At 45.8% G+C, this 22,890-nt stretch overlaps 1 protein-coding gene across 4 annotated transcripts in view; it reads left to right on the forward strand.

The window, feature by feature from the left end:
• TAF15 (TATA-box binding protein associated factor 15) overlaps window positions 1-22,890 on the forward strand; it is a 368,603-nt gene that overhangs the window by 105,214 nt on the left and 240,499 nt on the right. For all 4 annotated transcript variants that reach the window (XM_069226735.1, XM_069226732.1, XM_069226733.1 and 1 more), the window contains one exon: window positions 16,377-16,478. In XM_069226735.1, the coding sequence (XP_069082836.1) occupies window positions 16,377-16,478 (102 nt within the window). The remainder of the gene's footprint in view (window positions 1-16,376; window positions 16,479-22,890) is intronic.

The raw sequence follows: 22,890 nt of genomic DNA on the forward strand, positions 1-22,890 counted from the left end.
CCAGAAAAGCTCTTGTGGGTCAAGCTGGAAACACAGTGGCGACTCCTGGAAAAACAGCAGTAGCACACTGTCACTGTTAGGCACAAAATACAACGTATAACACTAGACAAGGATGGGGGCTGGAATTGCCTCCTGGAAACCAGGAGCCAACCCCAGTACAATGGTGGACACTTATGCACTGGTGAAGACTGATAAAACACTTACCAGACCAAATACCGAGAGGAAACAGAAACAGAAGGGACAAACCAAGAGACAGAGGCAGGAACTGGGAACAAGCTCAGGCTGAAGCAGAGGCATGACTAGGACTGGAAAACAGGGCGCAAACTTCTGGCTGGAACAAACAGACAGGACTGGGAAACAGAGAGCAGGCTCTGGCTGGAACAGGCAAGGACAGGGCTGGAATACAGGGAGTAGGAATAAGCAGTAAACAGGACTGGGAAACAGAGAGCAGGTTCAGACTGAAACGGAGCAGGACAGAGAAACAGGGAGCAGTCTCTGGAAGAAACAAAAAGGTACAAGGCTAAGAGATAGGGAGCAGACTCTGGCTGGAACAATCAGGAGAGAGGCAGAGAAACAGGAAACAGGTTCAGGCTGGAACAAAACAGGAACAAGACTGGAACACCATCCGATAAGGGGTCTGTAACACAAAGGAATCGAACTCCAATGCACGACAAGGATCTTGAGGAAATGCCTGCTGATAAGCAGTTCCAAACTACAGAAAAACCCAGGTGGAATCACATGACTGGGCTGCACGGGAGAGGTCTCAGATGTGTGTCGTTTCAGACACTTGCAAGTCCTGGAGGAGAGGATCGGGTGAAAAGGAGCAGCTGGATTTCTCCCATAGAAAACAATGTAAAACAGAATCCAGCCTTTCCTGACTACCAGGCTGTGCATTATGGGATTTGCAGTCCCAGGAAGCAAATGTAATACTACAAAAGCATACCATGGCGAAAAGAGAAACAAACGGGAGTTAGCAAGGGACTCTAGATAAGTGTTCAAGGTGATTCCTAGGCTTCCAACAGTCCCCTTACAGCGCCCCTTAGAAATGGGACGTCAGAGTCGTAACATGCCCAAGGAGGGTGATCCCCAAGCAGGGATCCATTCCACTAGACACCAGTGAGGGTGAGCAGCCCCCCCCCCCAGTGCATTTCAGTCTGTCAGCCCACCCAATCCGGCCAACCCAGTCCCTCACCTCCTTTGCCTAGTGGCATCAATAGGAACGGATCCAACCGAGGTCAATAGGGGTCTTGCAAGCACTCCCATTTTCCTTGGTTTGATCCATTCCTGTCATGGCACTAGGCGCAGCTGGGTGGTAGGAATTTTCTGAGTTCCTGCAGATTCGGGAAGTTTCCAACACATATATATATAAGGAAAATGTGTGATTTCAGGAAAAGTTTGATGTTTGCAGGGCATTATGGGTACGAAAACCTAATGGGATCCACACAAGTCACACCAGCCTGGATTCCCCTAGGTGTCTGATTTTCACAAATCTACAAGTTGGCTAGGTTTCCACTGTGCTGTCTGAGCTAGGGTCCAAAATCTAGAGAGATACCCACACCAGAAAATGGGCCAGTTTTCTGCAGACAAATGTGATGTGTCCACGTTGCGTTTAGGCCGTTGCCAGTCACACGCACTAGGCCTATTCACACTAGTGAGGTACAGTTTTTATTGCGAGAGTTGGAGGAATGCCAGGTGGAAGGAAATTTGTGGCTGCCCCCAGATTCCAGAACTTTCCATCACAGAAATGTGAGGAAAATGTGTCTTTTTTTGTCAAACTTTGAAGCTTGCAAAGGATTTTGGGTAAAAGAAACCCTGATGACACACGCAAGTCAGCCTACTGTGGTTACCCCTCGGTGTCTACTTTAAAAAAATGTATAGGTTAGCTGGGTTTCCCTAGGTGACGGCTGAGATAGGGTCCTAAATTTAGAGCTACCAACATTGGGGTAAAAAGGGTCAGTTTTCAGTGGAAAATTGTGATGCATCCATATTGCATTTTGGGCCGTTTTCCTTTTGCAGGCGCTAGGTCTATCCACACAAGTGAGGTACTGTTTTTATCGGTAGACCTGTGGGAGTATATAATACTAAAACATTTGTTACTACCTATTGGATTTTGCTGCATTTGCGCCTTTCAGTTGTAAGCCTATGTACAAAAAAGATGACATTTTGAAAACTACCCTTGAAATCTTACGCTAGTAACAGTAACCACGAATTCAGAGATGTAGAAATAACCACTGCTACTAAACTATATCTTGTGCCCATTTCAGAAAATACATACGTTTTTTTGATGTCCATCTTACACTCTGCCTATTTCACTATAAGAATTGGTCTGTACTTGGTACTCAATGAAAAACAATTGTATGGTGCAGCTCAGTTGTTGGCGCTGGGTAACTTGGATTCCTGGAGAACCTAAATACCACATATACCCCACAACCAGAAGAATCTATCGGATGTAATGCTGTATTGCTTCTGTCAACCGGCCATTGTGATAAAAAGTTAGATGAAAATGTCACAAATGCCTTCTTTTTTTCTACGTATTTTCTATATTTCTTTATTTCAACAGTTATTTCCTTGAAGAATTTACAAATATGACCCCTTGCTGAATTCAGAATTGTCTACTTTTCAGAAACGTATAGCTTTTCTCGATCACCCATAGGTTTCACGCTGTTTTCCACCATAAACAAAGTAGTTTGAAAGCACAGAAAATAGGGAATATAAGCTATCACTTAAAAAAAATGCTAAAACTATGGTACAATATTTGGTTTTCTGATTCTGCTCTGCATGTTCCTGCAAGCTGGGAAGATGGTAACTTTAGTACAGCAAACCGTTTGTGGATGCTTTTATCTGGAACACCTTTTACCTATTTTTCTAAAAAAAAAATCTCAGAAAGGGGGGCGTAAAAGGCTTAGCAGCGAAGGAGTTAAAGGTAGATTTAAAATAGAAGACACCAGTAAAAAAAAAACTTTCATGTAATGCCTTACAAATGTAATACTGCCTCTTGTACCACCACACCCCTTATGGGGCTCCATTATTTATTTAACTCGACTTAAGGGCCTACCATTTGAGCTCTTACACTATTATCAAATGCACTTCCTCAATCGCTTACCTTTGCAGGTTCCTTGAACTAAAGGTTCAAGTGAACCCTTAATTCAAGACTGCCAAGGTCGCGCTGTACTTTTAACGAATTCTAGTTTTATGCGTAAGGCTGTTTCCCTGTTTCATATAGGTTAGAGCATTGAGTAGTCAATCTTTTTTTAAAACACCCTCAGACAGTTGCGGAAAGAGCTTTATGTGCATTGCAGGTGTAGATACACAGGCTCCTTGTACACCTGCCATCTAGTGTTGGGCCTGAGTGCTTGCAAGTTGTTTTTCTTAAAGAAGTTTGTCACAAGATCTGTTGTGACACCTCCTTTCTACCAGAAAACATCAGCAAAATTGGTTGACCTTGATTGTTTTCTTCTGCCATTGGCCCCAGACGTTTTGGATGGTTCTCCAAAGTCAAAGCGCTAAAACACACCTGACTACTTTGGTTCGGTTCCATTTCAGGTTCTGCAGCTTCCTTTTCCACTCCATAGACAAAACAACCACTTTACATCAAATACAATTTAAAAAAATACATTTAAAAAAAAATCACTCAGAGATTCTGCAATATTGACTCAAAGTGTGGCCATTTCTTTGACTGTCAAAGTTAGCCTTGAAAATTCACCAAGAACTTAGTCATGCAGCAGACTCCATTCCACCTTTGTCCAAGGTTGAAAATCAAATTTGTCTGGTTTACACTAAGTTTGCAAATTCTCTCTCTGCCCAGAGTACAAAGAATCATCCTGTAAGGTCAGACTCTCGTTTCAGTGCAGGAAATTCTTCGCACATAGGAGGCAGAGAAGATGGGCGCACTATAGGATGCAGCCCGAGGACACCGGACATCTTGGAAACTGAAGATAGCCACAGGGCGGAAGAGGAAGAGGCCAGCCCTTCTCACCTACCCATGGGTCAGGCTCAAGAAGAGATGAAGTCCTGCTTCTTGGAGCCCTCTGCACAGAGGAAGCCATAGAGTTCCCCAAATCACCAACTCAATAGGCACCAGCTTGCGAACAGATTTTGAAGAAGAGCACCACACCCCCATGAGTAGGACATAGAGCCCAGAGCTCAAGTATAGGAAGCTAAAGAATTCAAGAATTATTCCTTTGGTGGCCGGCTTGACATCAGCGCAGTCGGTGCTTCTCTCCTTGTCACTGGAGAGCACCCTGGTACTTACCTCGTGGGGATCCTAGTTCCTCCAGCTCCCCTCTACTGATTCCACTTCCTCGGGTGGGTGACTGCCTCTCACATTTGACTTTTTTAGTATATGTTTTGGTCCCCTCCAGGGCCCTCATTGTCTGCTATTGCTTTTACAAATGCATATTGCTTTCTTTGCTATTTCTTGATTGCTAAGGTGTATATAAAAGTGTGTTTACCTCCAGTTGGGGTATTGCCTATGCAGTATTTTGGTAATTCTGTTACCATAATAAAGTACCTTTATTTTTGTAACACTGTGTGTGTAAATGCTAGGTGACTATAGTGGCATTTCATAAGCTTTGCATGTCTTCTAGATAAGTTATGACTGCTCATCCAGAGCTACTTCTAGAGAGCCCTGGCTTCCTAGACATGGCCTACACTTCGCTAATAGGGGATACCTGGACCTGGTATAGGGTGATAACACCATAGGTGCTCACTACACACCAGGCCAGCTTCCTACAGTGCATGCTACCAATAAGGTAGAGGCTCTTCAAGTTTCAGGGAGTGCCCCTTCCCAGAGAAGGAATCAAGAATGATTGATGCATTGGAGAAAAGTGTAGCCTTTTGGGCTGCTACTCATTGCAAGATTGCAAATTAGGTGGGCCTTCTTCTTTAGGTAAAACTGGTATCACTGCACGGCCATGGAGAAGCTCATCAAGCACATTCCTTAGGCTCAGGGCAAGTTGGGAACTTGTTAAAGAAAGCAAAAATATCAGCAAGTGAAAATAAAGTGTGCCTCGATGTTGCGGACCCAGCACTCAGGGGCATTAACACCAGTCTATTACTCCGTAGGCATGCCTCGTTTAGGGTGTTGGGATTTAGGGCTGAGATGCAACAGCACTTTCCGAATGTATCCTTTTATGGGAAGCATCTTCTCTGCCCATATGTCAATCAAAATGCTTGAAGAGATTTAAAAAGATACAGAGGTTGCCAAGTCGATAAGTCCCTCACTTCACAGCCTACTTTTCATATGCATTACACCCAGGGAGGAGGCAGACAAGGGGGCTGCACAAACAGTCCCCCACCCTCACACAATATTGTCACTTGTTTCCATACCTTCAGTAGATTGTCCTTTCACAGAAGTGCCTACAGAGACCCCCAATCCCCCCACCAACAGGACAACCCAATTTTCCACACTCGCACCCACCATCACTCCACAGCTGTCCCTCCTTCCCCCAAAAAAATAAAATAAAAAAACTTGCCAAACCTCTTAGCAAAGGGTGTCACAGAACCTGTTCCCAGGTACCAGAGAGGGTCAGGGAATTAATCCCCATTCATCCTTATTTCTAGAAAGGAAACACATCAGCAGATCATCTCTTTCAAACACTTTAACATGGTCAGATTGCAAGAAATCATCCCTCTGATACGGAAAATCAACTTCATGGCAACTTTGGCTCTGAAAAAACAGTTTCACATCCATATATATCCAGCGCACCATTGATACGTTCAGTGTACTGGAAAGTGGAAAACCCAACCAGTTCACGGTTCTCCCCATTGGGGTCAGTACAGCCCCAAGGGTATTGACAAAGTGCCATGGCAGTTGTGGCAGCCTATCTACACAGACATGCCATTAATGTGTTTCCATACGTGAATGATCAGCAGATAAAGAGCAAAGACCAATGCCTAGCACACACTCAAATAGCTATGTCTCTACTGCACAAACTGGGATTCAGCATCAATGTGTAAAGGTCAAATCACCAACCCCAGCAAATTCATCCCTTCTTAAGATCCGTCCTTAATGCAGTGACAGGCATGGCATACCCAACCAACAGAGGTGATGGCATTCCAACATCTGCTGCCTATTTTTCAGACCCACAGTCTCAAGACTGTCCACAATGTAATAAAACTATTGAGAATGATGCCTTCTTGCATAGCAGTTGTCCTGCATGCCAGGTTGCGCATGCAGCCATTACACGAGTGTCTATCACAGCACAGTGCATAAACGAAAGGGCTAGTGTTTATAAGGATAAGGGTCCAGCTTTCTCTGCTGGTAAAACAGCAACAATCTGTTCATAGGCAGGCCCTTTCTAGACCCCTTCTGCAAGTGACCATTACCACAGATGTCTCTCTTGTGAGGTGCTCAACTCTACCATATGACCATCCAAGACCCTTGAGCTTCATAGTACCGGACTAACCATATCAACATTTTGGAACTACTTGCCATCAAATTGTCCCTCAAAATAGTTCTCTTGTGTAGGCAAATGCCTGATTTTGACATGGTCACCTCCCTCTTTCTGTCTGGTATTAGATGCAATTTTAACTAAAGTGCCCTGGGTTCCTGCTAACCATGTCCTCAGTGCCAGATCTCTTTTCCTAAAACTGTGCAATTGTTCCTCAGTTGGCAATACATTTAGCACCCTTGTAGGTCCCTAGGAAACGGTACCCCTGGTATCTAGAGCATGGGTACTAAGGAAGCTCTGAAAGGTCTGCAGCATGTATTGTGCCACCTTACGGGACAACTCACCACACTCATACAAACTGCCATTGCAAGCTGACACAGTGCAGATGAAAGTAATAACACAACATGGCACACAACACTACATGCAGTATTTGAAGTCACCCCTACAGTAGGCCTTAGACCCCTAAGACACGGTGCATTACACTACATGTGAGGACATATCTACATGAGCAAATATGCCCGTGATGTCTAAGTTGATTCTTAGACATAACAAGTAAACAGGGAAGCCATCTTAAGGTACGCACTGGGCCCTGGTCAAAACGAGTTTCTCAGCTACATAATGGCTTCACTGAAACCTATGGTGTCTGGTATCAACCTCCTCTTGTTAATTAACCCACACTGATTCCAGTGATGGATTTATTAATACATGCACCCAGAGGGTACCATAGAGGTAACCCCTGAAACCTACTAGATCTCTAGCTGATACAGTCCAGCCTGCCACCACAGACAGTTTTCTGATCCCCAGCAGGCTAGAAACCGTGCCTGCTCCGGAGGAAGGTGTTGACACCTCCTCCAGCAGGATAGCTAGCAATTTAGCATAACAAGGCCAGGGACTTGAAAGTCCCTGCTGCCTCTGATATGCGACCCTGGCATCCCACAGACCTAAAGGATTGCCACCACCTACCCTGAGGACCATTTGGCACCTGGACAGGTGGAAAATTAGCTATGCTAGGAGGCGTGGAGTACCCTGAGGTCAGACACACCCCTAAGGTGAGCTTCCTGAAGTGCCCCAGTCTTTGAAAATTCCACCATCTTGGTGATGACAGAATTAGGAACTCTGGACAGGGTTATGCCCGCTCCCCATAGGAAGTGGTCATATAGGGGGTGTAGTGACCCCCCCCCCTTCAAGAGTAAGTAGCTTTTTAGCTACCATTTTTCACTCCCCATAACACCCCCAAATATAGTATTTAGGGGACCCCCTGGCACCAGAGAAGCAGATTTTACTGACCCGAGGAGGAGGTCATCAAAGAGCCGCAAGAACAGAGGAGCAGCGACTGACTTGGCATCAACCCTGCCAGCCTGGCTGCTGTTCCCGACAGTTGTGCAAAAGATGACTTGATAGCAGTTGACCAGGATCCTAAAGCCTGGGAGGGCTACCACCACTTTGAGAAACAGCCAGCATCTTCCTTGGAGTAGCAGAACTTTTTCTCTGCACTCTGCAGGCACCTCCAGAAGACAGACAGAGAGCCTCTGCTAGCGTGACCCTGCTGGACCAAACAATACTTCACCAGAGCTCCACAGCCTGAGGACGAGTGAACTGATGGTGCCCCTGAAGAGCAGAGACCCTCCAGAGTCGAGCCCTCCTTTGGGTTTGCCCAGACTGGACCCCCCAGTTACCACCTACAGTCTCTTTCTGCAGCAAAGCAAAAACTGTAAGAGCCCCTGACCGCCACACACCCAACACCAGAAAGGACCACTTCACCCGAGCCCCCACCCAGAAAAGAAATGGGTCAATTGTGCCAACGAGGTCCTTAGACTCTCAAGAGCTGAGCCCCCCTTTGGGTTTCGCCTGACTGTACTCCCAGTCCCCGCCTGCAGCCTCTTTCTGAGAGGAATACAAAGAACGTGAGTGTCTTCCGCAGCATGACCCCACCTGACAAAACTCCACTGCACACGAGCTTCCCAGCCCAGATTGCCATGGGCAGACAGTATCCCTCTGTACCCAGGACGCACAAGATCAGAGTCCCCCTGTAGGTTCCCCCCGGGCTGGCCTCCAAGTCCTTACTTTTGACACCTCTCTTCACCAGGACCATTTTCCCTTTAAAATCAGTGGGACACCCAATGGTGAAAAGAACCACTGCACCCGGATGTCCCAGAGCCAACCAAAGTGACCTATTGGTGCTGCCTTGGACCTTGCCCCATACTTACAGGACTGTTTTTCTGCAGTTAAGGTATTTCGTTGCCAAGTACTCCCATATGCAATATATGTTTTTTCCCCATAGGATGACATTGCCGCGTTGAAGTCAATGCAAGTGTATTTTCTGTTTACTGTTAGACCTGTCAGTTCTTGGCGTGGTTTCTCCTGTCTTTTTGGCTTCTGAACTGTTTTTTGTTCGTGCGCTGAATTTAGTTTTTGCTGGCTTTAGGGCTCTGGACACTCTACCACTGCTGACCAGTGCTAAAGCGCAAGTGCTCTCTGTTTAAATTATATTGGTGATTGGTTTATCTATGATTGGCACATTTGATTTACTATTAAGTCCCTAGTAATGTGCACTGTGTCCCCAAGGCCATCAAATGAAATGCTGGTAGTGGGCCTCTAGCGTGGATTGTGCTACCCACATGAGTAGCCTTGTGAACATGTCTCAGACCTGCCAGTACAGTGTCTGTGTGTGCAGTTTTAGCTGCCAGTTCGACCTGGCAAGTGAAACCACTTGCCAGGCCCAAACCTTCCCTTTTACTACGTGTATGCCACACCTAAGGTAGGCCCAAGGCAGCCCTATGGCAGCGTGCATTGTAGTTAAAAAGTAGGACATGTACTGTTGTGTTTTACATGTCCTGATAGTGAAATACTGCCAAATTTGGTTTACACTATTGCACGGCCTGTCTCTCCCTTCGGTTAATATGGGGATTTCCTTGAAATATCTTTTAAGTGTAATGTCCCGTTGGAGCAGATAGAGATACAGAGTTTGGGGTCTCTGAACTCACAATTTAAAAATATATCTTTTGGTGAAGTTGGTTTTTGAATTGTAGGTTTGAAAATACCACTTCTAGAAAGTAGTCATTTTCTTGCTGAACCATTCTGTGCCTTTACCTGGCTGTGGAATACATGTCTGGGTCAGGATGATAGTTGGGCTGTTTGTGAATTCACTCCAGTCACACAAAGGGAGCTGAGATGTGACCTACCTATCCTGATGGGTCTTCCTGGGCTAGAGTGGCAGGAGGAGCTGAAACTTGCACCTGAATAGGGCTGTGCCTGTCCTTACACAAAGCAGTCCCCAACCCTGTGGAGTGTGTCTGGGGCCAGGGTAGGAAAGGCAGGGTCTTCTGAGGTTTGCCTACTTCAGACAGAAATTACTATAAGTAATTGGACCTCTGAGACCATAATTTAGAATACTTCTGGACTGAGGCCATTTTGCCAGGAAGAAGAGCTAGATGCTGTAGGAGAGACTGCCCCTCTGCCTGTTGCTTACTGTGCTGGCCTGCTGCTTGCTGCTTCTGTCCTGGGAATGAAAGAACTGAACTTTGCTTTCTACATCCTCCTTTCAAAGCTTCTCCAAGGGCTACGATTGAGCATACCTCCTGTTAGAAGTCTCAGGGACATCAAAGACTTCAACTGCCAGCACCCGGGCTCTGTTGTTGAGAGTCCCGACTAGCCAAGTGGTGCCAAATCCAGTTGGTATGCCCTTGGGGAGTGAGTTCTGGTGTACCCAAAAAGAAACCAAATACATGGACTCTACAGCGACTTTAGAACAGGCGCCACTGCCCGACTCCATTCCGCTGTCTGTACCACAGCCGTGGTCCCCGCTGAGTGCAAGGACCACGACTGATGCTGCAGGCCCAATGCTGCTGCAGCACCTGCGACCCTGTGGTGTGACTGCAACATCACGAAGTTGACGCCTTGCGTCTTGACCTGCTGGATTCATCAACCCTGCCGTATCGTAAGGAACAAATACCTCACTACTGATGCCGCATCACCTTCCCTGCAACTGTAAGGAACCAATGCCTCACCTCCCCTGCCTCGCAGTAAGGAACTGACTGACGCCTTACCTCCCCAGTAGCAGTAAGGAACAGACGCTGCACTGACTCCGACTCCGACGCCGCCGCCACCTCCCCGACTCCATGCAACGTCTTTGTTTCCTCATTGTTTTCAGATGTATTATAACTCAGGTCCGTGCTACTCTGTGCCCGCACTCCTTGCGAGTGGCATCAGATTGTTGGGATTGACTCAAAGACTTTGTGATAGCCCCAGTTGGAGCTATTGTGTTTCTAAGCGCTTTGCTGGGATTTAATCATTAAACATTAATTTCTTTGCTTGTGTATATTGGATTTTTTTGTTTTAGTTTAGTTTTTACTTTGAACAATATTGGTTATTTTTCTAAACTGGTGTGGAGTCGTTTTGTGGAGTTTTCACTGTGTTTAGTGTGTGTGTGTGTGCGTGTACAAATACTTTACACATTTCCTCTAAAACAAGCTTGACTGCTCGTGCCAAGCTACCAAGGGGGTAAGCAGGGGTTATCTTAACTGTGTGACTCCCTTAACCTGACTAGAGTGAGGGTCCCGACAGGGTGCAAACCACTGCCAGTGGCAACTCAAATTACTTCACAATCACGAAGTTCTTGGTGTCTAAAAATATATAAAAAGTGTTATTTTTCTAAATTGGTGTGCATCTCCATAATGAGTGTGTAATTTATTGAGTGCGTATATTTAACAAATGTCTAACATGCCTCTCTTATAAGCCTAAGGGTGCTCCATCACACTACCCCAGATATAGCAGCTTTGGAGTGCTAGTGGAAGCCCCTGTCCACTTATAAGGGATACCTGGACTCTTTTTCACAGCACATCTCTTTTTGGTATACTGTACTACGAGTCCGCTTCCTACATCCCACTTCTCTGGGGCAAAGCTGCACTGATAAAGATATTCAACATGACAGGCATATTGTACAGCCAGGAGGGGACCCCATTCCCTCCAGCTTTCTCAGCTAGTCCAGAAAATTATGTATTGGGCAGTTTGCTACAACATTCACCTCTTGGCATTGCATGTACCCGGAGGGGACAAGGACTTTGAGGACACTCTTAGCAGGATACATCAGCAGGTATACAAGAGAGAAATCCATGCACAAGCCCTACAAAAGTAGTTCCACCATTGGGACTCTCACAGTAGGCCTGTTCACCACTGCCGAAAACCTAAAGTGCAAAAACTTTACCGCCAGATACCAATACCTTCAAACCAGGGGGAATGCATTATGGATTATCTGGTTAGAGATATTTGCTTACGCTTTGTTGCCTCTTCCCTTCATCCCATATGCCATTAGGAAGAAGAGGCAGGTGTTCATAACTAATCCTAGTTGCATCAATATAGTCTAGACAACTTCTGTTCCCACTTTACCCGACCATCCCACTCAGTATCATGGTTGGCTCAGACACTTCTGTCCCAAACAACTCAGTGAGTATCTAGAGTTCATATATCTCAACTTCCCTCAGGCATGCATGGTAATTCTACAGTAGGATAGAAAACCCACTACTTGTGCTCGATACTCCGAAAAGGTTTATACACTTTTTTTTATTTAACAACCCATAGACCCCTCTACAGTTTCTGTAGAGGAGATTTTCATACCTTCTACAACTATAAAAGGCAGGCCTAGCATACACTTTCATATGGCTACATTGCACTGCAATTGCATCATACCTTCAAAACAGACAACCTTCCTCCATTTTTAGACTACCTATCTTCAAAGCTTTCATGGAAGAATTAGAAAAGGTCTTCCCTCCAAAGGCTCCTGCACGTTTATGGAACATGAATGTCATACTTGCACCTTATGGACCCTCGTTTTGAGCCTTTCCTTAGATGCATTAGTGAACTGAAAGCTCTTCAGTTCAGAAACCATACATTCATGTTCAAAGAGATAAGATGGTTCTTTGCTCTATCCCTAAATTAATACCCAAGGTTGACTCCTGCTTTCACATCGAACAGACTATTGAGCTACCTGTCTTTTTCACACCCAGTAGTTGAAAGGGCACTTCACACTCTGTATGTTAGAAGAGTGCTCATGTAGTGTATTGAAATCTTTCAGAAACTCTAATCAACTTTTTGTAGCCTTTGTCAAACCCCACAACATATCCGCTATTTACAAAGCTGGCTTTGTTAACAGATGGTTAGTTAAGGTTATTCAAAGATGTTAGGCTAAGCGCACTCTACCAGTACCTCCAGGAGCACATTCTACCCTTAAAAAGAAAACCGCACTAGCCTGTCCAGGTAATATTTCTATGTTGGATATATGAAAAACTGCTACTTCAACAACATTCACATTTCCCAACATCACTGTGTAGAGATAGACATAGTCGCACGCCAACAAGCTTTAGTTATGGGAATCCTTTAACTTATTTTGGCACAACCTGGGTTTCTGGGTCTGTCTGCCACTCCAACCCTGCATTCTGCAAGGCCATGCTCTTACTCTTTGGGTCCTTGCTGACTCCCTCCAGCCTGGTTGCTCTGTTGGGCCCTACCTGCTGGCTCCACAGAGCGAGAAGGTTCTCCAGCAGGTTATTGCCAGTGGATTTGCCTTAGGTGCCAACTGGACCCTCCAAGCCCATAAAGGGGTGCCTCCAGGGTCACGGTCCACTGCAGATCCCTGCACGTCAATGTCAGTCTTGAAAGATGAGACCCTAGTTGTCCCCTCCAGCGTCGAATCAGTGCCAGTTCGACTTCAGTCAACACAGCTCCCAGCATCCAAAAAGGCTCCACTTCCTCCGCTTGATCTTCCTACACAACAACAAACACACACCCTACGCTGTTCATCATGACTGTGATTTGTGTAATGAGGTTGGCACATATCTCAAAGAGAAGTGGTATGATGACCTGCAGGAGGTTTGTGGCCTTAGTACCTCCCTTGAGTCAGGGCTCCTCTCACCCACTGGTCCCGCCACGGTGAAAAGTGCCTCCTGCGATGTTTTAATGCATAGAGGACCACCGAAGTCCATGGCTTCCAGTTTCCGACGTTGGCAGTCAAGACCATTGTTCTTATGGGAATTCTTCAGCCATGGCAAACATCTACTGATCCCCTCTTACTTCTCAATGAGGCACTTAAGGATGCCTTGTTGGAGGCATAGTCCAAACCTTGCTCTGGCACCCCCCTAGTCAGCTGCTATATTGCATGACGCCACTGCCCTGCTCTGGGCAATACTGGTGTCTATCTCAGCATTGCATACCTGAAAGTTTGGTGGTGCAAGACTCTGTGAGCAAAACTAATCCCAATACCTTTTCGACTACTTCCCCTGATAGGGAGTCAAAAGAGGTGGAGGCGTGCGCAAGGACATTCAGGAATAGCCTTCTTGTCGACCAGCTGGGTGCTTCTCTCAGTGAATGGCAACTGGCTGCTGGTGTGCTTTTCTACTGCCGTTTGAGATTCAGTGGCTCAAGTTCTCCTGGGTGTCCTGAATATCTCAGACCTGTCCTCGCCCAGGCCATACAGGATGGTCATGATGCGCCCCAGTTGATGATTTGTTGAGGCTTGGACATCATTGAATCCTTTAGGCAGGCTATTAGCAACAGTCACTCCATTCACCACTGTGCTTAGCCGCGGTCTGTTTGTTTATCAGGGAATGTCCAGTCATCCCACATGGACATGCTGTTCAGTGGGACCTGTTTTGGGATAAGGCAGACACTGCCCTCAAGCGGTTCGAGGGGATCAGGGCCATGGCACTCTAAGCTTATCTGCTGCACCAGCTAACTGTGTTAACCCTGTCCGGCGCCTGAACTCTGGTGGAGTCCTGGCTTCATAGCAACAGTCTTGAGCGTAGGGCTGTTTGCTTGGTGTGAAAGCCTTCCGTCCATCCGTCAAGGACATTCTGGAAAAAGTGATCACGAACACCACCTCCGCCATGTGTTACTGCAACAAACTGTGCGGGGTGGTGGCACGGACTCTGTGGCAGCAGGCCCTGTACCTCTGGAAATGGCTGGGCTGCCAGGGAATCTCCCTGCTGATGAACCATCTGGCAGGGTTATTGAATGCCACATTGAACAAGCTCTGCCATCTACACCTAGCAATAATGAGTAGCAGTTACACCCAGAGATGGTGTGGTGTCTGTTTTGTGAAAATCAAGAATCTTGACTCGGTCTGTCCACTGTCAAGAACCCACGGCATCACACTTCTGCACATTGGAGTTTCAAAAGTATATTTGTCTCGGAGACTCCTCTGTGCCCTTACACCAATACCATTCCAGCCCTGAGTTCTCAAGAAGATTAGGACCGACCCGGTCCAAGTTATCCTAGTGGCCTTATACCGGGCACTGGAATTGAGCTTTTGTCCTCCTATCAGACTGCCCCTTTGAGAGGATCTATTGTTGTAGCATTAGGGCAAGGTTCTGCATAGAGGCCTTTGCAGTCTGCACCTTAGTACTTGGAGATTGAGCGGCAACAGCTGACTACCTTCAACTTTCCACAGGAGGTGGTTGGTGTCATCATCAAACCCAGGTGTCCCTCGACAAAAACTGTATACGCCTGTCATTTGGACAGATTTGTGGCTTGGTGCAGTACTTGGCAGTTAGACCCCCTCCAGGCAAAGTTGTTTTTGTCCTTAGCCCAGCAAGGCCTTGCTCTAGGCAAAGTTAAAGGGTACCTTTCGATTGGTTCCCTTTGTCATGCTGCAGTGGGACCTTAACTTGGTCCTCCTGTTTCTGGTATGTAGTCCTTTTCATAGATGTTCCTTACAGCTTCTCTTGCTAAAGACAGTGTTCCTCATCACCATAACAGGGGAGGTGTGTGAGTGAGCTTCAAGCTCTTTGTTTCAACCTACTGGGCACCACCACGTGGCCGAACAAGCTGGTTTTGCAGACATGGGCGTCTTTCTTGCCTAAATTTTTGATACTGTTCCAGCTTGGTCAAAATATCACCTTGTCGGTGTTCTATGCTCCCACTAACCCCACAGAGGAGGATAGTCTCCATTGTTTGGAAGCCAGAAGTGTGCTGAGCTTTTACATAGATCGTGCCAAAGGACCCTGGATGGATTATCAGCTGTTTGTGGAGTTCTCTGGAGTAAAAGAAGAACTAGGCCATACAGAAGAGAACCATCTCCCGCTGGCTCATGTCTGCATTAAGATATGCTATACAGTGGGTAAAAAGTAGCCTTTGGAAGCGCTGCAGCTGTTTTTGCCGGGAGCAAAGTTGCTACGACTGCATTAGCAGGCAGAGCCCTCTCCTAGTCTTTTGCCAGGCAGCTACTCGGGAGTTCCTTCATACTCTCAAAAAGCACTATTGTCTGGATGGTCAGACTTTATAGGAAGGGTGTTTTGCCATTTCGGTCCTGCAAGACTCTGGTTTGAGTCCATTCACAGACCCACCTCCAAAGAGATTCTACTTTGGAATCTATCCTAAAATTGAGGCATCTGCGGTTAGAAGTCTCTATCAGAAAAACAAGTTACTTACATTTGTTAATGCTTTTTCTGGTAGAGACTCTAACTGCAGATTCCTCACTGACCTTTCCATCCTCCCCGTTTTGTGGTTGGCCTCTTTCCATTTATAAAACCCTAAGTCTAAGAATATGAACACTGGACACACCAAGTTGCTTTTGGGGCTCTGCGTCTGAGGATGCCGACAGTCTCAAAAGCAGTTGACAGTGCAAGGAAGTGGTGCAAAACTGGGCTCATATCCTGAGCGGAATAGCATGACTTCGTAGCTGGGCAGCTCTACCTACCGGTGTGCAGTAATACTGCCAAAAAGCTTCTGGATCCAGTCTGATGGTTGGGGAATATTCAAATGGGGAGTAATATGTACGCTAGATAGCCTCTACCAGAAAGTGTGTTACTAAAGTAAGTAGCTTGTTCTATAATGCAGAACTAGAATCACATATAGGTAACTTTATCTTATAGGTAGATGTATTTTCAGTTTCATCCTGCACATGTTCAATAGTCTGGACCTATACGTTTTAATCTTGAAAAACTGTTTCTTTGTATACTGCATAATGATGTATTGTATCTCTTTCCTTACCAGGCTCATATGGTCCGCAGTCAAATTATCGCCAACAACAAAATTCATCTGATCAGCAGCATTCTTATCAAGGCCAGAAGGACAGTTACATCAACGCCCCACAAGGTGAGACTAGCATTTTCAATTACCCTAATTTACCCTGGCTATGAAGTATTATCCAGTATGTGAACTAGAATTTCTATAGACTTGCAACCTTTGAGTCCGCAAATCCCTTGTTTATAACTTTTTGTTAGATCGTAGCCTACAAGACAACGCAGCTGTCTGGTTTGCTAAAGACATCTTGGGGACTTTCAGAAAGTTGACCTAGGAGTGCATTCTGCTTGTTGATTAGCATTGGCTTTGTAACTCTTACTTTCGGTCTTTCCATTTGCCAGCTTTATTTGCTTTAGGCTCTCCAGGTTCAGTTTTTCCTACCCATTGCCTGAAATGTGTTGCCTTAATTCTTCCACAAACTTGCTTTCTGTTAACAGCCTTTAAACCATATTCTTATCTCTTAACATTTACTGTGCATTCAAAGACTGGGGTTAGATGACAGGTGTCGTCTTCCAAGGGGGGTTTTTAACTTTTCTTCCTCAGATTTCAAAGTAAGAGGGTTTATGTGACAATCTTGCTGGATACTAGGGGTAGAAAAGAGTTTTTGTATGAACTATGAAAGTATTTCATAATGTATCAGAATTATGATCACACAAATGAAGCATGTTTTTTGTCATTTCTGAAGTGTGTTGGAAACAAATACTTTAATATGATTGAAACGAATCATTAAACTTGGTGATGCAATTGCCACACATTTTTATCTGTACATGGTATAGCTTTATTAGTAAAGCTGTATGTCTGTGCAAATGTAATTGTTATTTTTATGAAAAATGTGTGGTCTATAATGGCAGGGTGGTACCACTCCAATAGTACTCCTCTCTACGCCACTCCGCTCTCCACCACTCCACCCACGCACTCTACTTTGCAACACTCCATTTTACACCACTGCACTCTGCACCACTCTAGCCACTTCACTTTGCGCCTCTCTACTCTACCGTGTACCACTGTACTCTGTGCCACTCCACTCTTTGCCACGCTACCCTTTCCACTCTACTCTTTGCTGCTGCACTCTTTGCTGCTTCACTCTACCACTCAGTCTACTCTACACTACTTCACTCTACGCTCCTGTACTCTAGGCCACTCTGCACCACTGCACTTACTCTAACACTCCACTCTACCCTGCACTCTACGCGAATCCACTGTTCACCACTCTACACCACTGCACTCTGCCGCTGCACTCTCCATACACCACAGCACTCTGCACCACTTTACTCTATGCCAATATACCCTGCCACCCATGCAAGTGCACTCTAGCCTGCACCACTCGACTCTACGTCACTTCACCCAATTCTGATAGTCTACTCTACGCAGCTACACTTTATGCCACTCTGTGCCACTCCACTGTCACTGCACTCTGCGCCACTCTACCCTTAACCACTGCCCTCTATGCCAATTCACTCCACAAAACTGCACTTTGTCACTGCACTCTACTCTGCATCACTCTACTCTGTACCACTGCTCTCTATTCCACTCTTCTCCATTTTACACCACTGCACTCAAACAATCTACTCTGCAACAAGCACTCTCCGCCACTGAACTCTGTCACTCTTATCTGCAGTGCTCCACTCTATGCCGCTGTAGTCTGAGGCACTATATTTTACACCACTCTGTTCTACTCTGCACCACTCTACCCCACTGCACTCTGTGCCACTCGACTGTACTCTGCGCAACTTCCCTCCTCCACCGATCAACTCCGCTCTATTCCACTGCAGTGTACTATGCACTACTCTAGTCTACGTCACTGCATTCTACGACAATACATTGTACACCGCTGAACTTAATGCCACTGCACTCTGCCACTATACTGTGCAACACTCTACACCAGTCCACTCTAGTCTATGCCATTCCAGTTTATGCCACTCTACAGGACTCCTCAGCATGGCACTTCAGTGCAGGATAGTCTGCCACTCCACTCTACAGCACTCTACTCCACTCTTTGAAATTCCACCCAACAACACTGTACTCCACTCTAGTCAATTCCAGTCTACAACACTTTACTCCACTCTTCTCAATTCCACTCAGCAACACTACTCCACTCTACTCAATTCCACTCTACAACACTCAACTCTTTGCAATTCCACTCAGCAACACTCCACGCCACTCTCCTCAGTGCCACTAACTTTTAGCCATGCTGAACGGCAGCCGCGCTTGTGAACAACATGGTTAAAACCCATTGGCAAAGCCATCAGGTTTTGCATAGGCAAGACCTTTTGGCTTTGCCAATGCTTGTCTAAAACTAGATAGTTCTAGAAATGTAATCACTCTATTTTATTTTCCTCTTATTCTGCAATTCATGCAGCTTTCTACTTTCCAGCATTCTTAATTATTATAGTTATAGCTTATTATAGTTTAATGACTTGTATTTTGCTACTTGGAATCTCACAGATTACTGTAGTATGCAAGTTGCATGGTGTTGGGAAGCTACTCTGACTAAACCTGGGATTTAATTTTCACTGCGATAATCTTGTTACGTTTTCTTAAGACTGGTTATATATTGTTTTGCCAAATGTAATTTTGTGCATATCTGTAATTTTATTATTCCTATTTAGCTGTGTATGTTTAAGGTACTTTTTAGATATGACCTGTTTTCTTTATATGTCTGCATACCCTTGTAATAAGTCATACAAAAATAAATGCAAGGGCTTTTGATCAGCTTTCTTCAGCTAGTGATCTGTTTAAGTAACATTCATAGTCTGTTTCCACCCAGGACGGCACATAGCTTGTGGCCATTTGCTTTATTGCCCTGTATGTGATGACATTTCACCTGATCACATGCACTTACATCTGAAATAGATTTCTTTTCAGTTCCAGACCCTATTACTTTCGTTTTCTATATCCTCGTTTATCAGATGTAAGTTTTTTCCTTTTATTTTTTTGTTTTTTTTCCTCTAGAATGGCAGGCAGCTTCCTTGGTCATTGCTACTGGGCTGCTCGCCTGTGCGCTGGCACTGCTTCTAAACCGGGTGTCCATCTTGGCAACGTACCATTGTGTATCATTATACTATGGTTCCAAGATGGCCCACATTTTTTGGATATACCTTATCCATTGTATTGCATCACTACCATGTTTACTGTAATGCCATCTTAGAATGATACTGTACATAGCTTCTAAATGTGGCGCCCAGTTTTAAACTTTAAAGCAATGAAACAATATGCTCAACACTAGTCAAAGATTGTGGCCTGCTGTTATGTTTAATTTTTTACTTATTTTTTTTTTGCAAGCACATACCTGCCCCATTTATGCAGTTCCATTATTTCTTTTTTCTTTTGTTCTTTTAATTTATCTGCATAGGCTTGTTTAATTTGTGTTTTTATTTTTATTTTTTATTTTTTTATTGTTATAATGTTATAGCCGGGTGGATGCAGAAATCAGTGAGTGGGTGGGTGGATGAGGGACTGCATGAGTGACAGTGTGTGTATAAGAAGTTGAGTGTCTAAACTCATCAGTGACCGAAGAGCCACTTTGAGTTCTAAGGCAGACCTCTTTGCATTGCCAATGCTTGTTACCATAATCGAACCAAGCATTCTCAGGGTTAGGTTATGGATCTGTGATCTGTCCAGCTCTCACTCATCCCAAAAAGCAACAAAGTAGTCTGCATAACCTCCAAAATGTTTAGATTTTATTTTGTAATCAAAGTAAAAAAGGAAAAGGTGAACTCACATGGTGAAGTGTTTTTTTATTTTTTTTAACTTTAAATCTGTTTATTAGGCTTTCAAAAAACATTACGTGTCAAAAGAATCTTTGTGATGATAATTTATAACAACTGCAGCTATGCGTCAAAAGTTAAAAAAGATAGTGGTTTCACACCTTCATCAAGAGGCATCCCCTACATGGGTAAGCTAGACAAACAGGGCCAGACCCCAATTGACCAGGTAAGCCCAATGGCAGGGGGAGGATGGCGGGGTTGCAACTATATGGCGGCTCTTAACACACCGCAAGGCATATGGGCTGAAGCAAGGGATGAGACTCCTGTGTAGGTGCTGGTAGAAATATGGTAATCTTCCCACAGAGTAAGTGATTGGGGGACAACTCAGTGGAGGTAAAGTGAGCACCATTCTAGTGTGACCAGGCAGGGGGTCAAATTACTACTGGCCCAAGCATGAGGGAGAGCGAAAGAAGAGGGGGGGAAAAAAGAGCCAAACTGTGTAGGGATTGGGGAGTGCTCAGGGGAGGGTCACCCAGTGAGTAAGTGAGGGAGGTAAGGGCAGGGTGGGTCCCTTCACCACACTCCCCCTTTCCCGAACCACCCACAGCGCCAGAGAGGGTGATTAATTGAAGAAATGGAGGGCTCTGAGACTGGGAGGCATGAAGCATAGGTGTTGAAGCTGGAACATATAGTCATTGAGGGGCTGACAAAGGGGGTGTATTTCTTTTTAGTGTCTGCTAGTTTGTGCAATATTTGTTCTATGGCTAACGAGTCACAGTCGTGTAAACCAGGCCGCCAACTAGGGAGCTCACAGGGTCTTCCAATCCAAGGCGTTAAGTTGCTTTGCTGCTCCCGACATGTGATGGGCGAGGTACCAGTCTGCAGGGATCATTGCCTCCGGTGTGACCTGCCAAAACCCAAGTAACAGTGTGCAGTAGTCGTCTGGGATGTGAAAGCCCAGTGTGCCCTTGATGTGAGTATTTCCTTCCAGAACGTAGCGATGGCAGAGCAAGACCAGATGTGATGGAGATCCCCTACTTATGTGCCACACCTCCAGCAGGTGTCCGTAGAGATTGGGGATATTGGTATGTAGGTGTGCTTGGGTGTAGTACTGCTGTAACATTAGCTTATAGGCAGATTCCTGCTTGGCAACACTCCTGTGACCTTGGGGATCTCATACCACAGGAGCTCCCTTTGCTTCTGGGAAATGCCTAGGGTGCTGGTCTGCTCTCATTTGGTCTGCTAAGGGTGGTGGGGAAGTGTGCAGGATTGCTGGAGGGCGCTGTACGTTTTGGAGATAAGGCTTTTGGAGCCCTTAAGGCCACACACAAGGGTCTGGAAGGGGGTAAGAGGGCAGGTGGTCCCTGCAGCTTTAGGGGGAGAAAGAGCCTAATGATGAAGATGAAAGTATTGGTGGCGACATGTTTCAGGGATGGCGAAGTTGAGTTAACATTGTTCAGAGGACTTGATTGTAAGTCCCTGGAACAGATATGGTAGCATCCTACAATATCCCCCCATCAGTCTCGAAAAGGCACCCAAAATGAAGGCAGGAGTGAATTCCAGATTGTGTGCTATTGGAGTTTAAGTCGAGGGAAAATAGGTAAGGCCTCTTAACTGCCAGCTGTTCCAGATTTCGAGGACTGTGTGGACTGGAGTTGGTATGTATGCACTGTGGCAGCAATGGTGTTTCTGAAGCAAGGCCAGGTCCCAAAGGGGTCTGCAGGCCAGTTTCCAAAACATACGCAGCCAGTGTTTCTAGCTATCCCTGACCACCCATTCATAGATGTAGCTCAGATGAGCAGCCCAATAATAGTCTAAAAGATTGGGTCATGCAAGCTTCGTCACCCCGCCCCCAGCACCACCCCCCTGGCCACCACCCAACCTTCCTGCTTTCACCGCCACATCAGTGGTGAATTTAAGATAGGCAGCCGTTTCCTCTTCCAGATAAAGGATCGAAGGTCCCTCTGCATACCCCTGACATCATCCGACGTGATAGACATAGAGCACTCGGGGGAGGGTGGCCATCTTCCCCACATTCGCCCGGCCAGGAGATATGGCAAGGCCTCCAGCTCCAGAGGTCTTCCAGAATGGCCCTGTAAAGTGGGAACCAATTGGCACGGGACCAAGTTTGCAAGGAGGGGGTGATACCGCCACACAAAGGCCTGCAAGCTACAGACTACCACAGGGAGGGAGGACTCTGTGTCGGTTAGTGCAAGTTGCATGTCGTCCCCAAACAGGAGGGTCTTGTGCTGTTGTCCCCCAAAGTGGATGCTAGCTATTGAGCGGTCCTACTGGATATTGATAGCCCCTCCCTCCCCACCCACCCAAAGGTAGAGAGGGAATCCCTGCTGGGTGGCACTGTGCTGGGAAAAGGATTGCGTGGTGTGGCCGTTTACATGGATTGCAGACATATTGGGGGTGTAAAGAAGTCATGATTTTACCGATCATAAGAGGACCCAGGTAGATTTTGTTGTAGTTCAGTGAGCAGGAAGGCCCAACTAACTAAATTAAAAGCCTTCTAGCATTGAATTAAAGGAGGTAGGCTTCAATGTCGTAAGCTCCAGCTTTTTCTATCAAATGGTCCAAACGCCTGATATTATCAGCCCTCCCGGCGCTGTTGGCTAAAGCTGACTTGGTGGGGTCTGTCAGTCCTGGTAAGAAGGCCTCCAGGAGGTTGGCTAACATTTTGGTGTAGATTTTTGCATCCGTGTTAAACAAGGCTGTGACCTGATAGGAGGCTCAAAGGCCTAGGTATGATTGTTATCTCTGTGGCGGGC

This window comes from Pleurodeles waltl, chromosome 3_2 (assembly GCF_031143425.1).
Source record: "Pleurodeles waltl isolate 20211129_DDA chromosome 3_2, aPleWal1.hap1.20221129, whole genome shotgun sequence".
Taxonomy (NCBI): Eukaryota; Metazoa; Chordata; class Amphibia; order Caudata; family Salamandridae; genus Pleurodeles; species Pleurodeles waltl.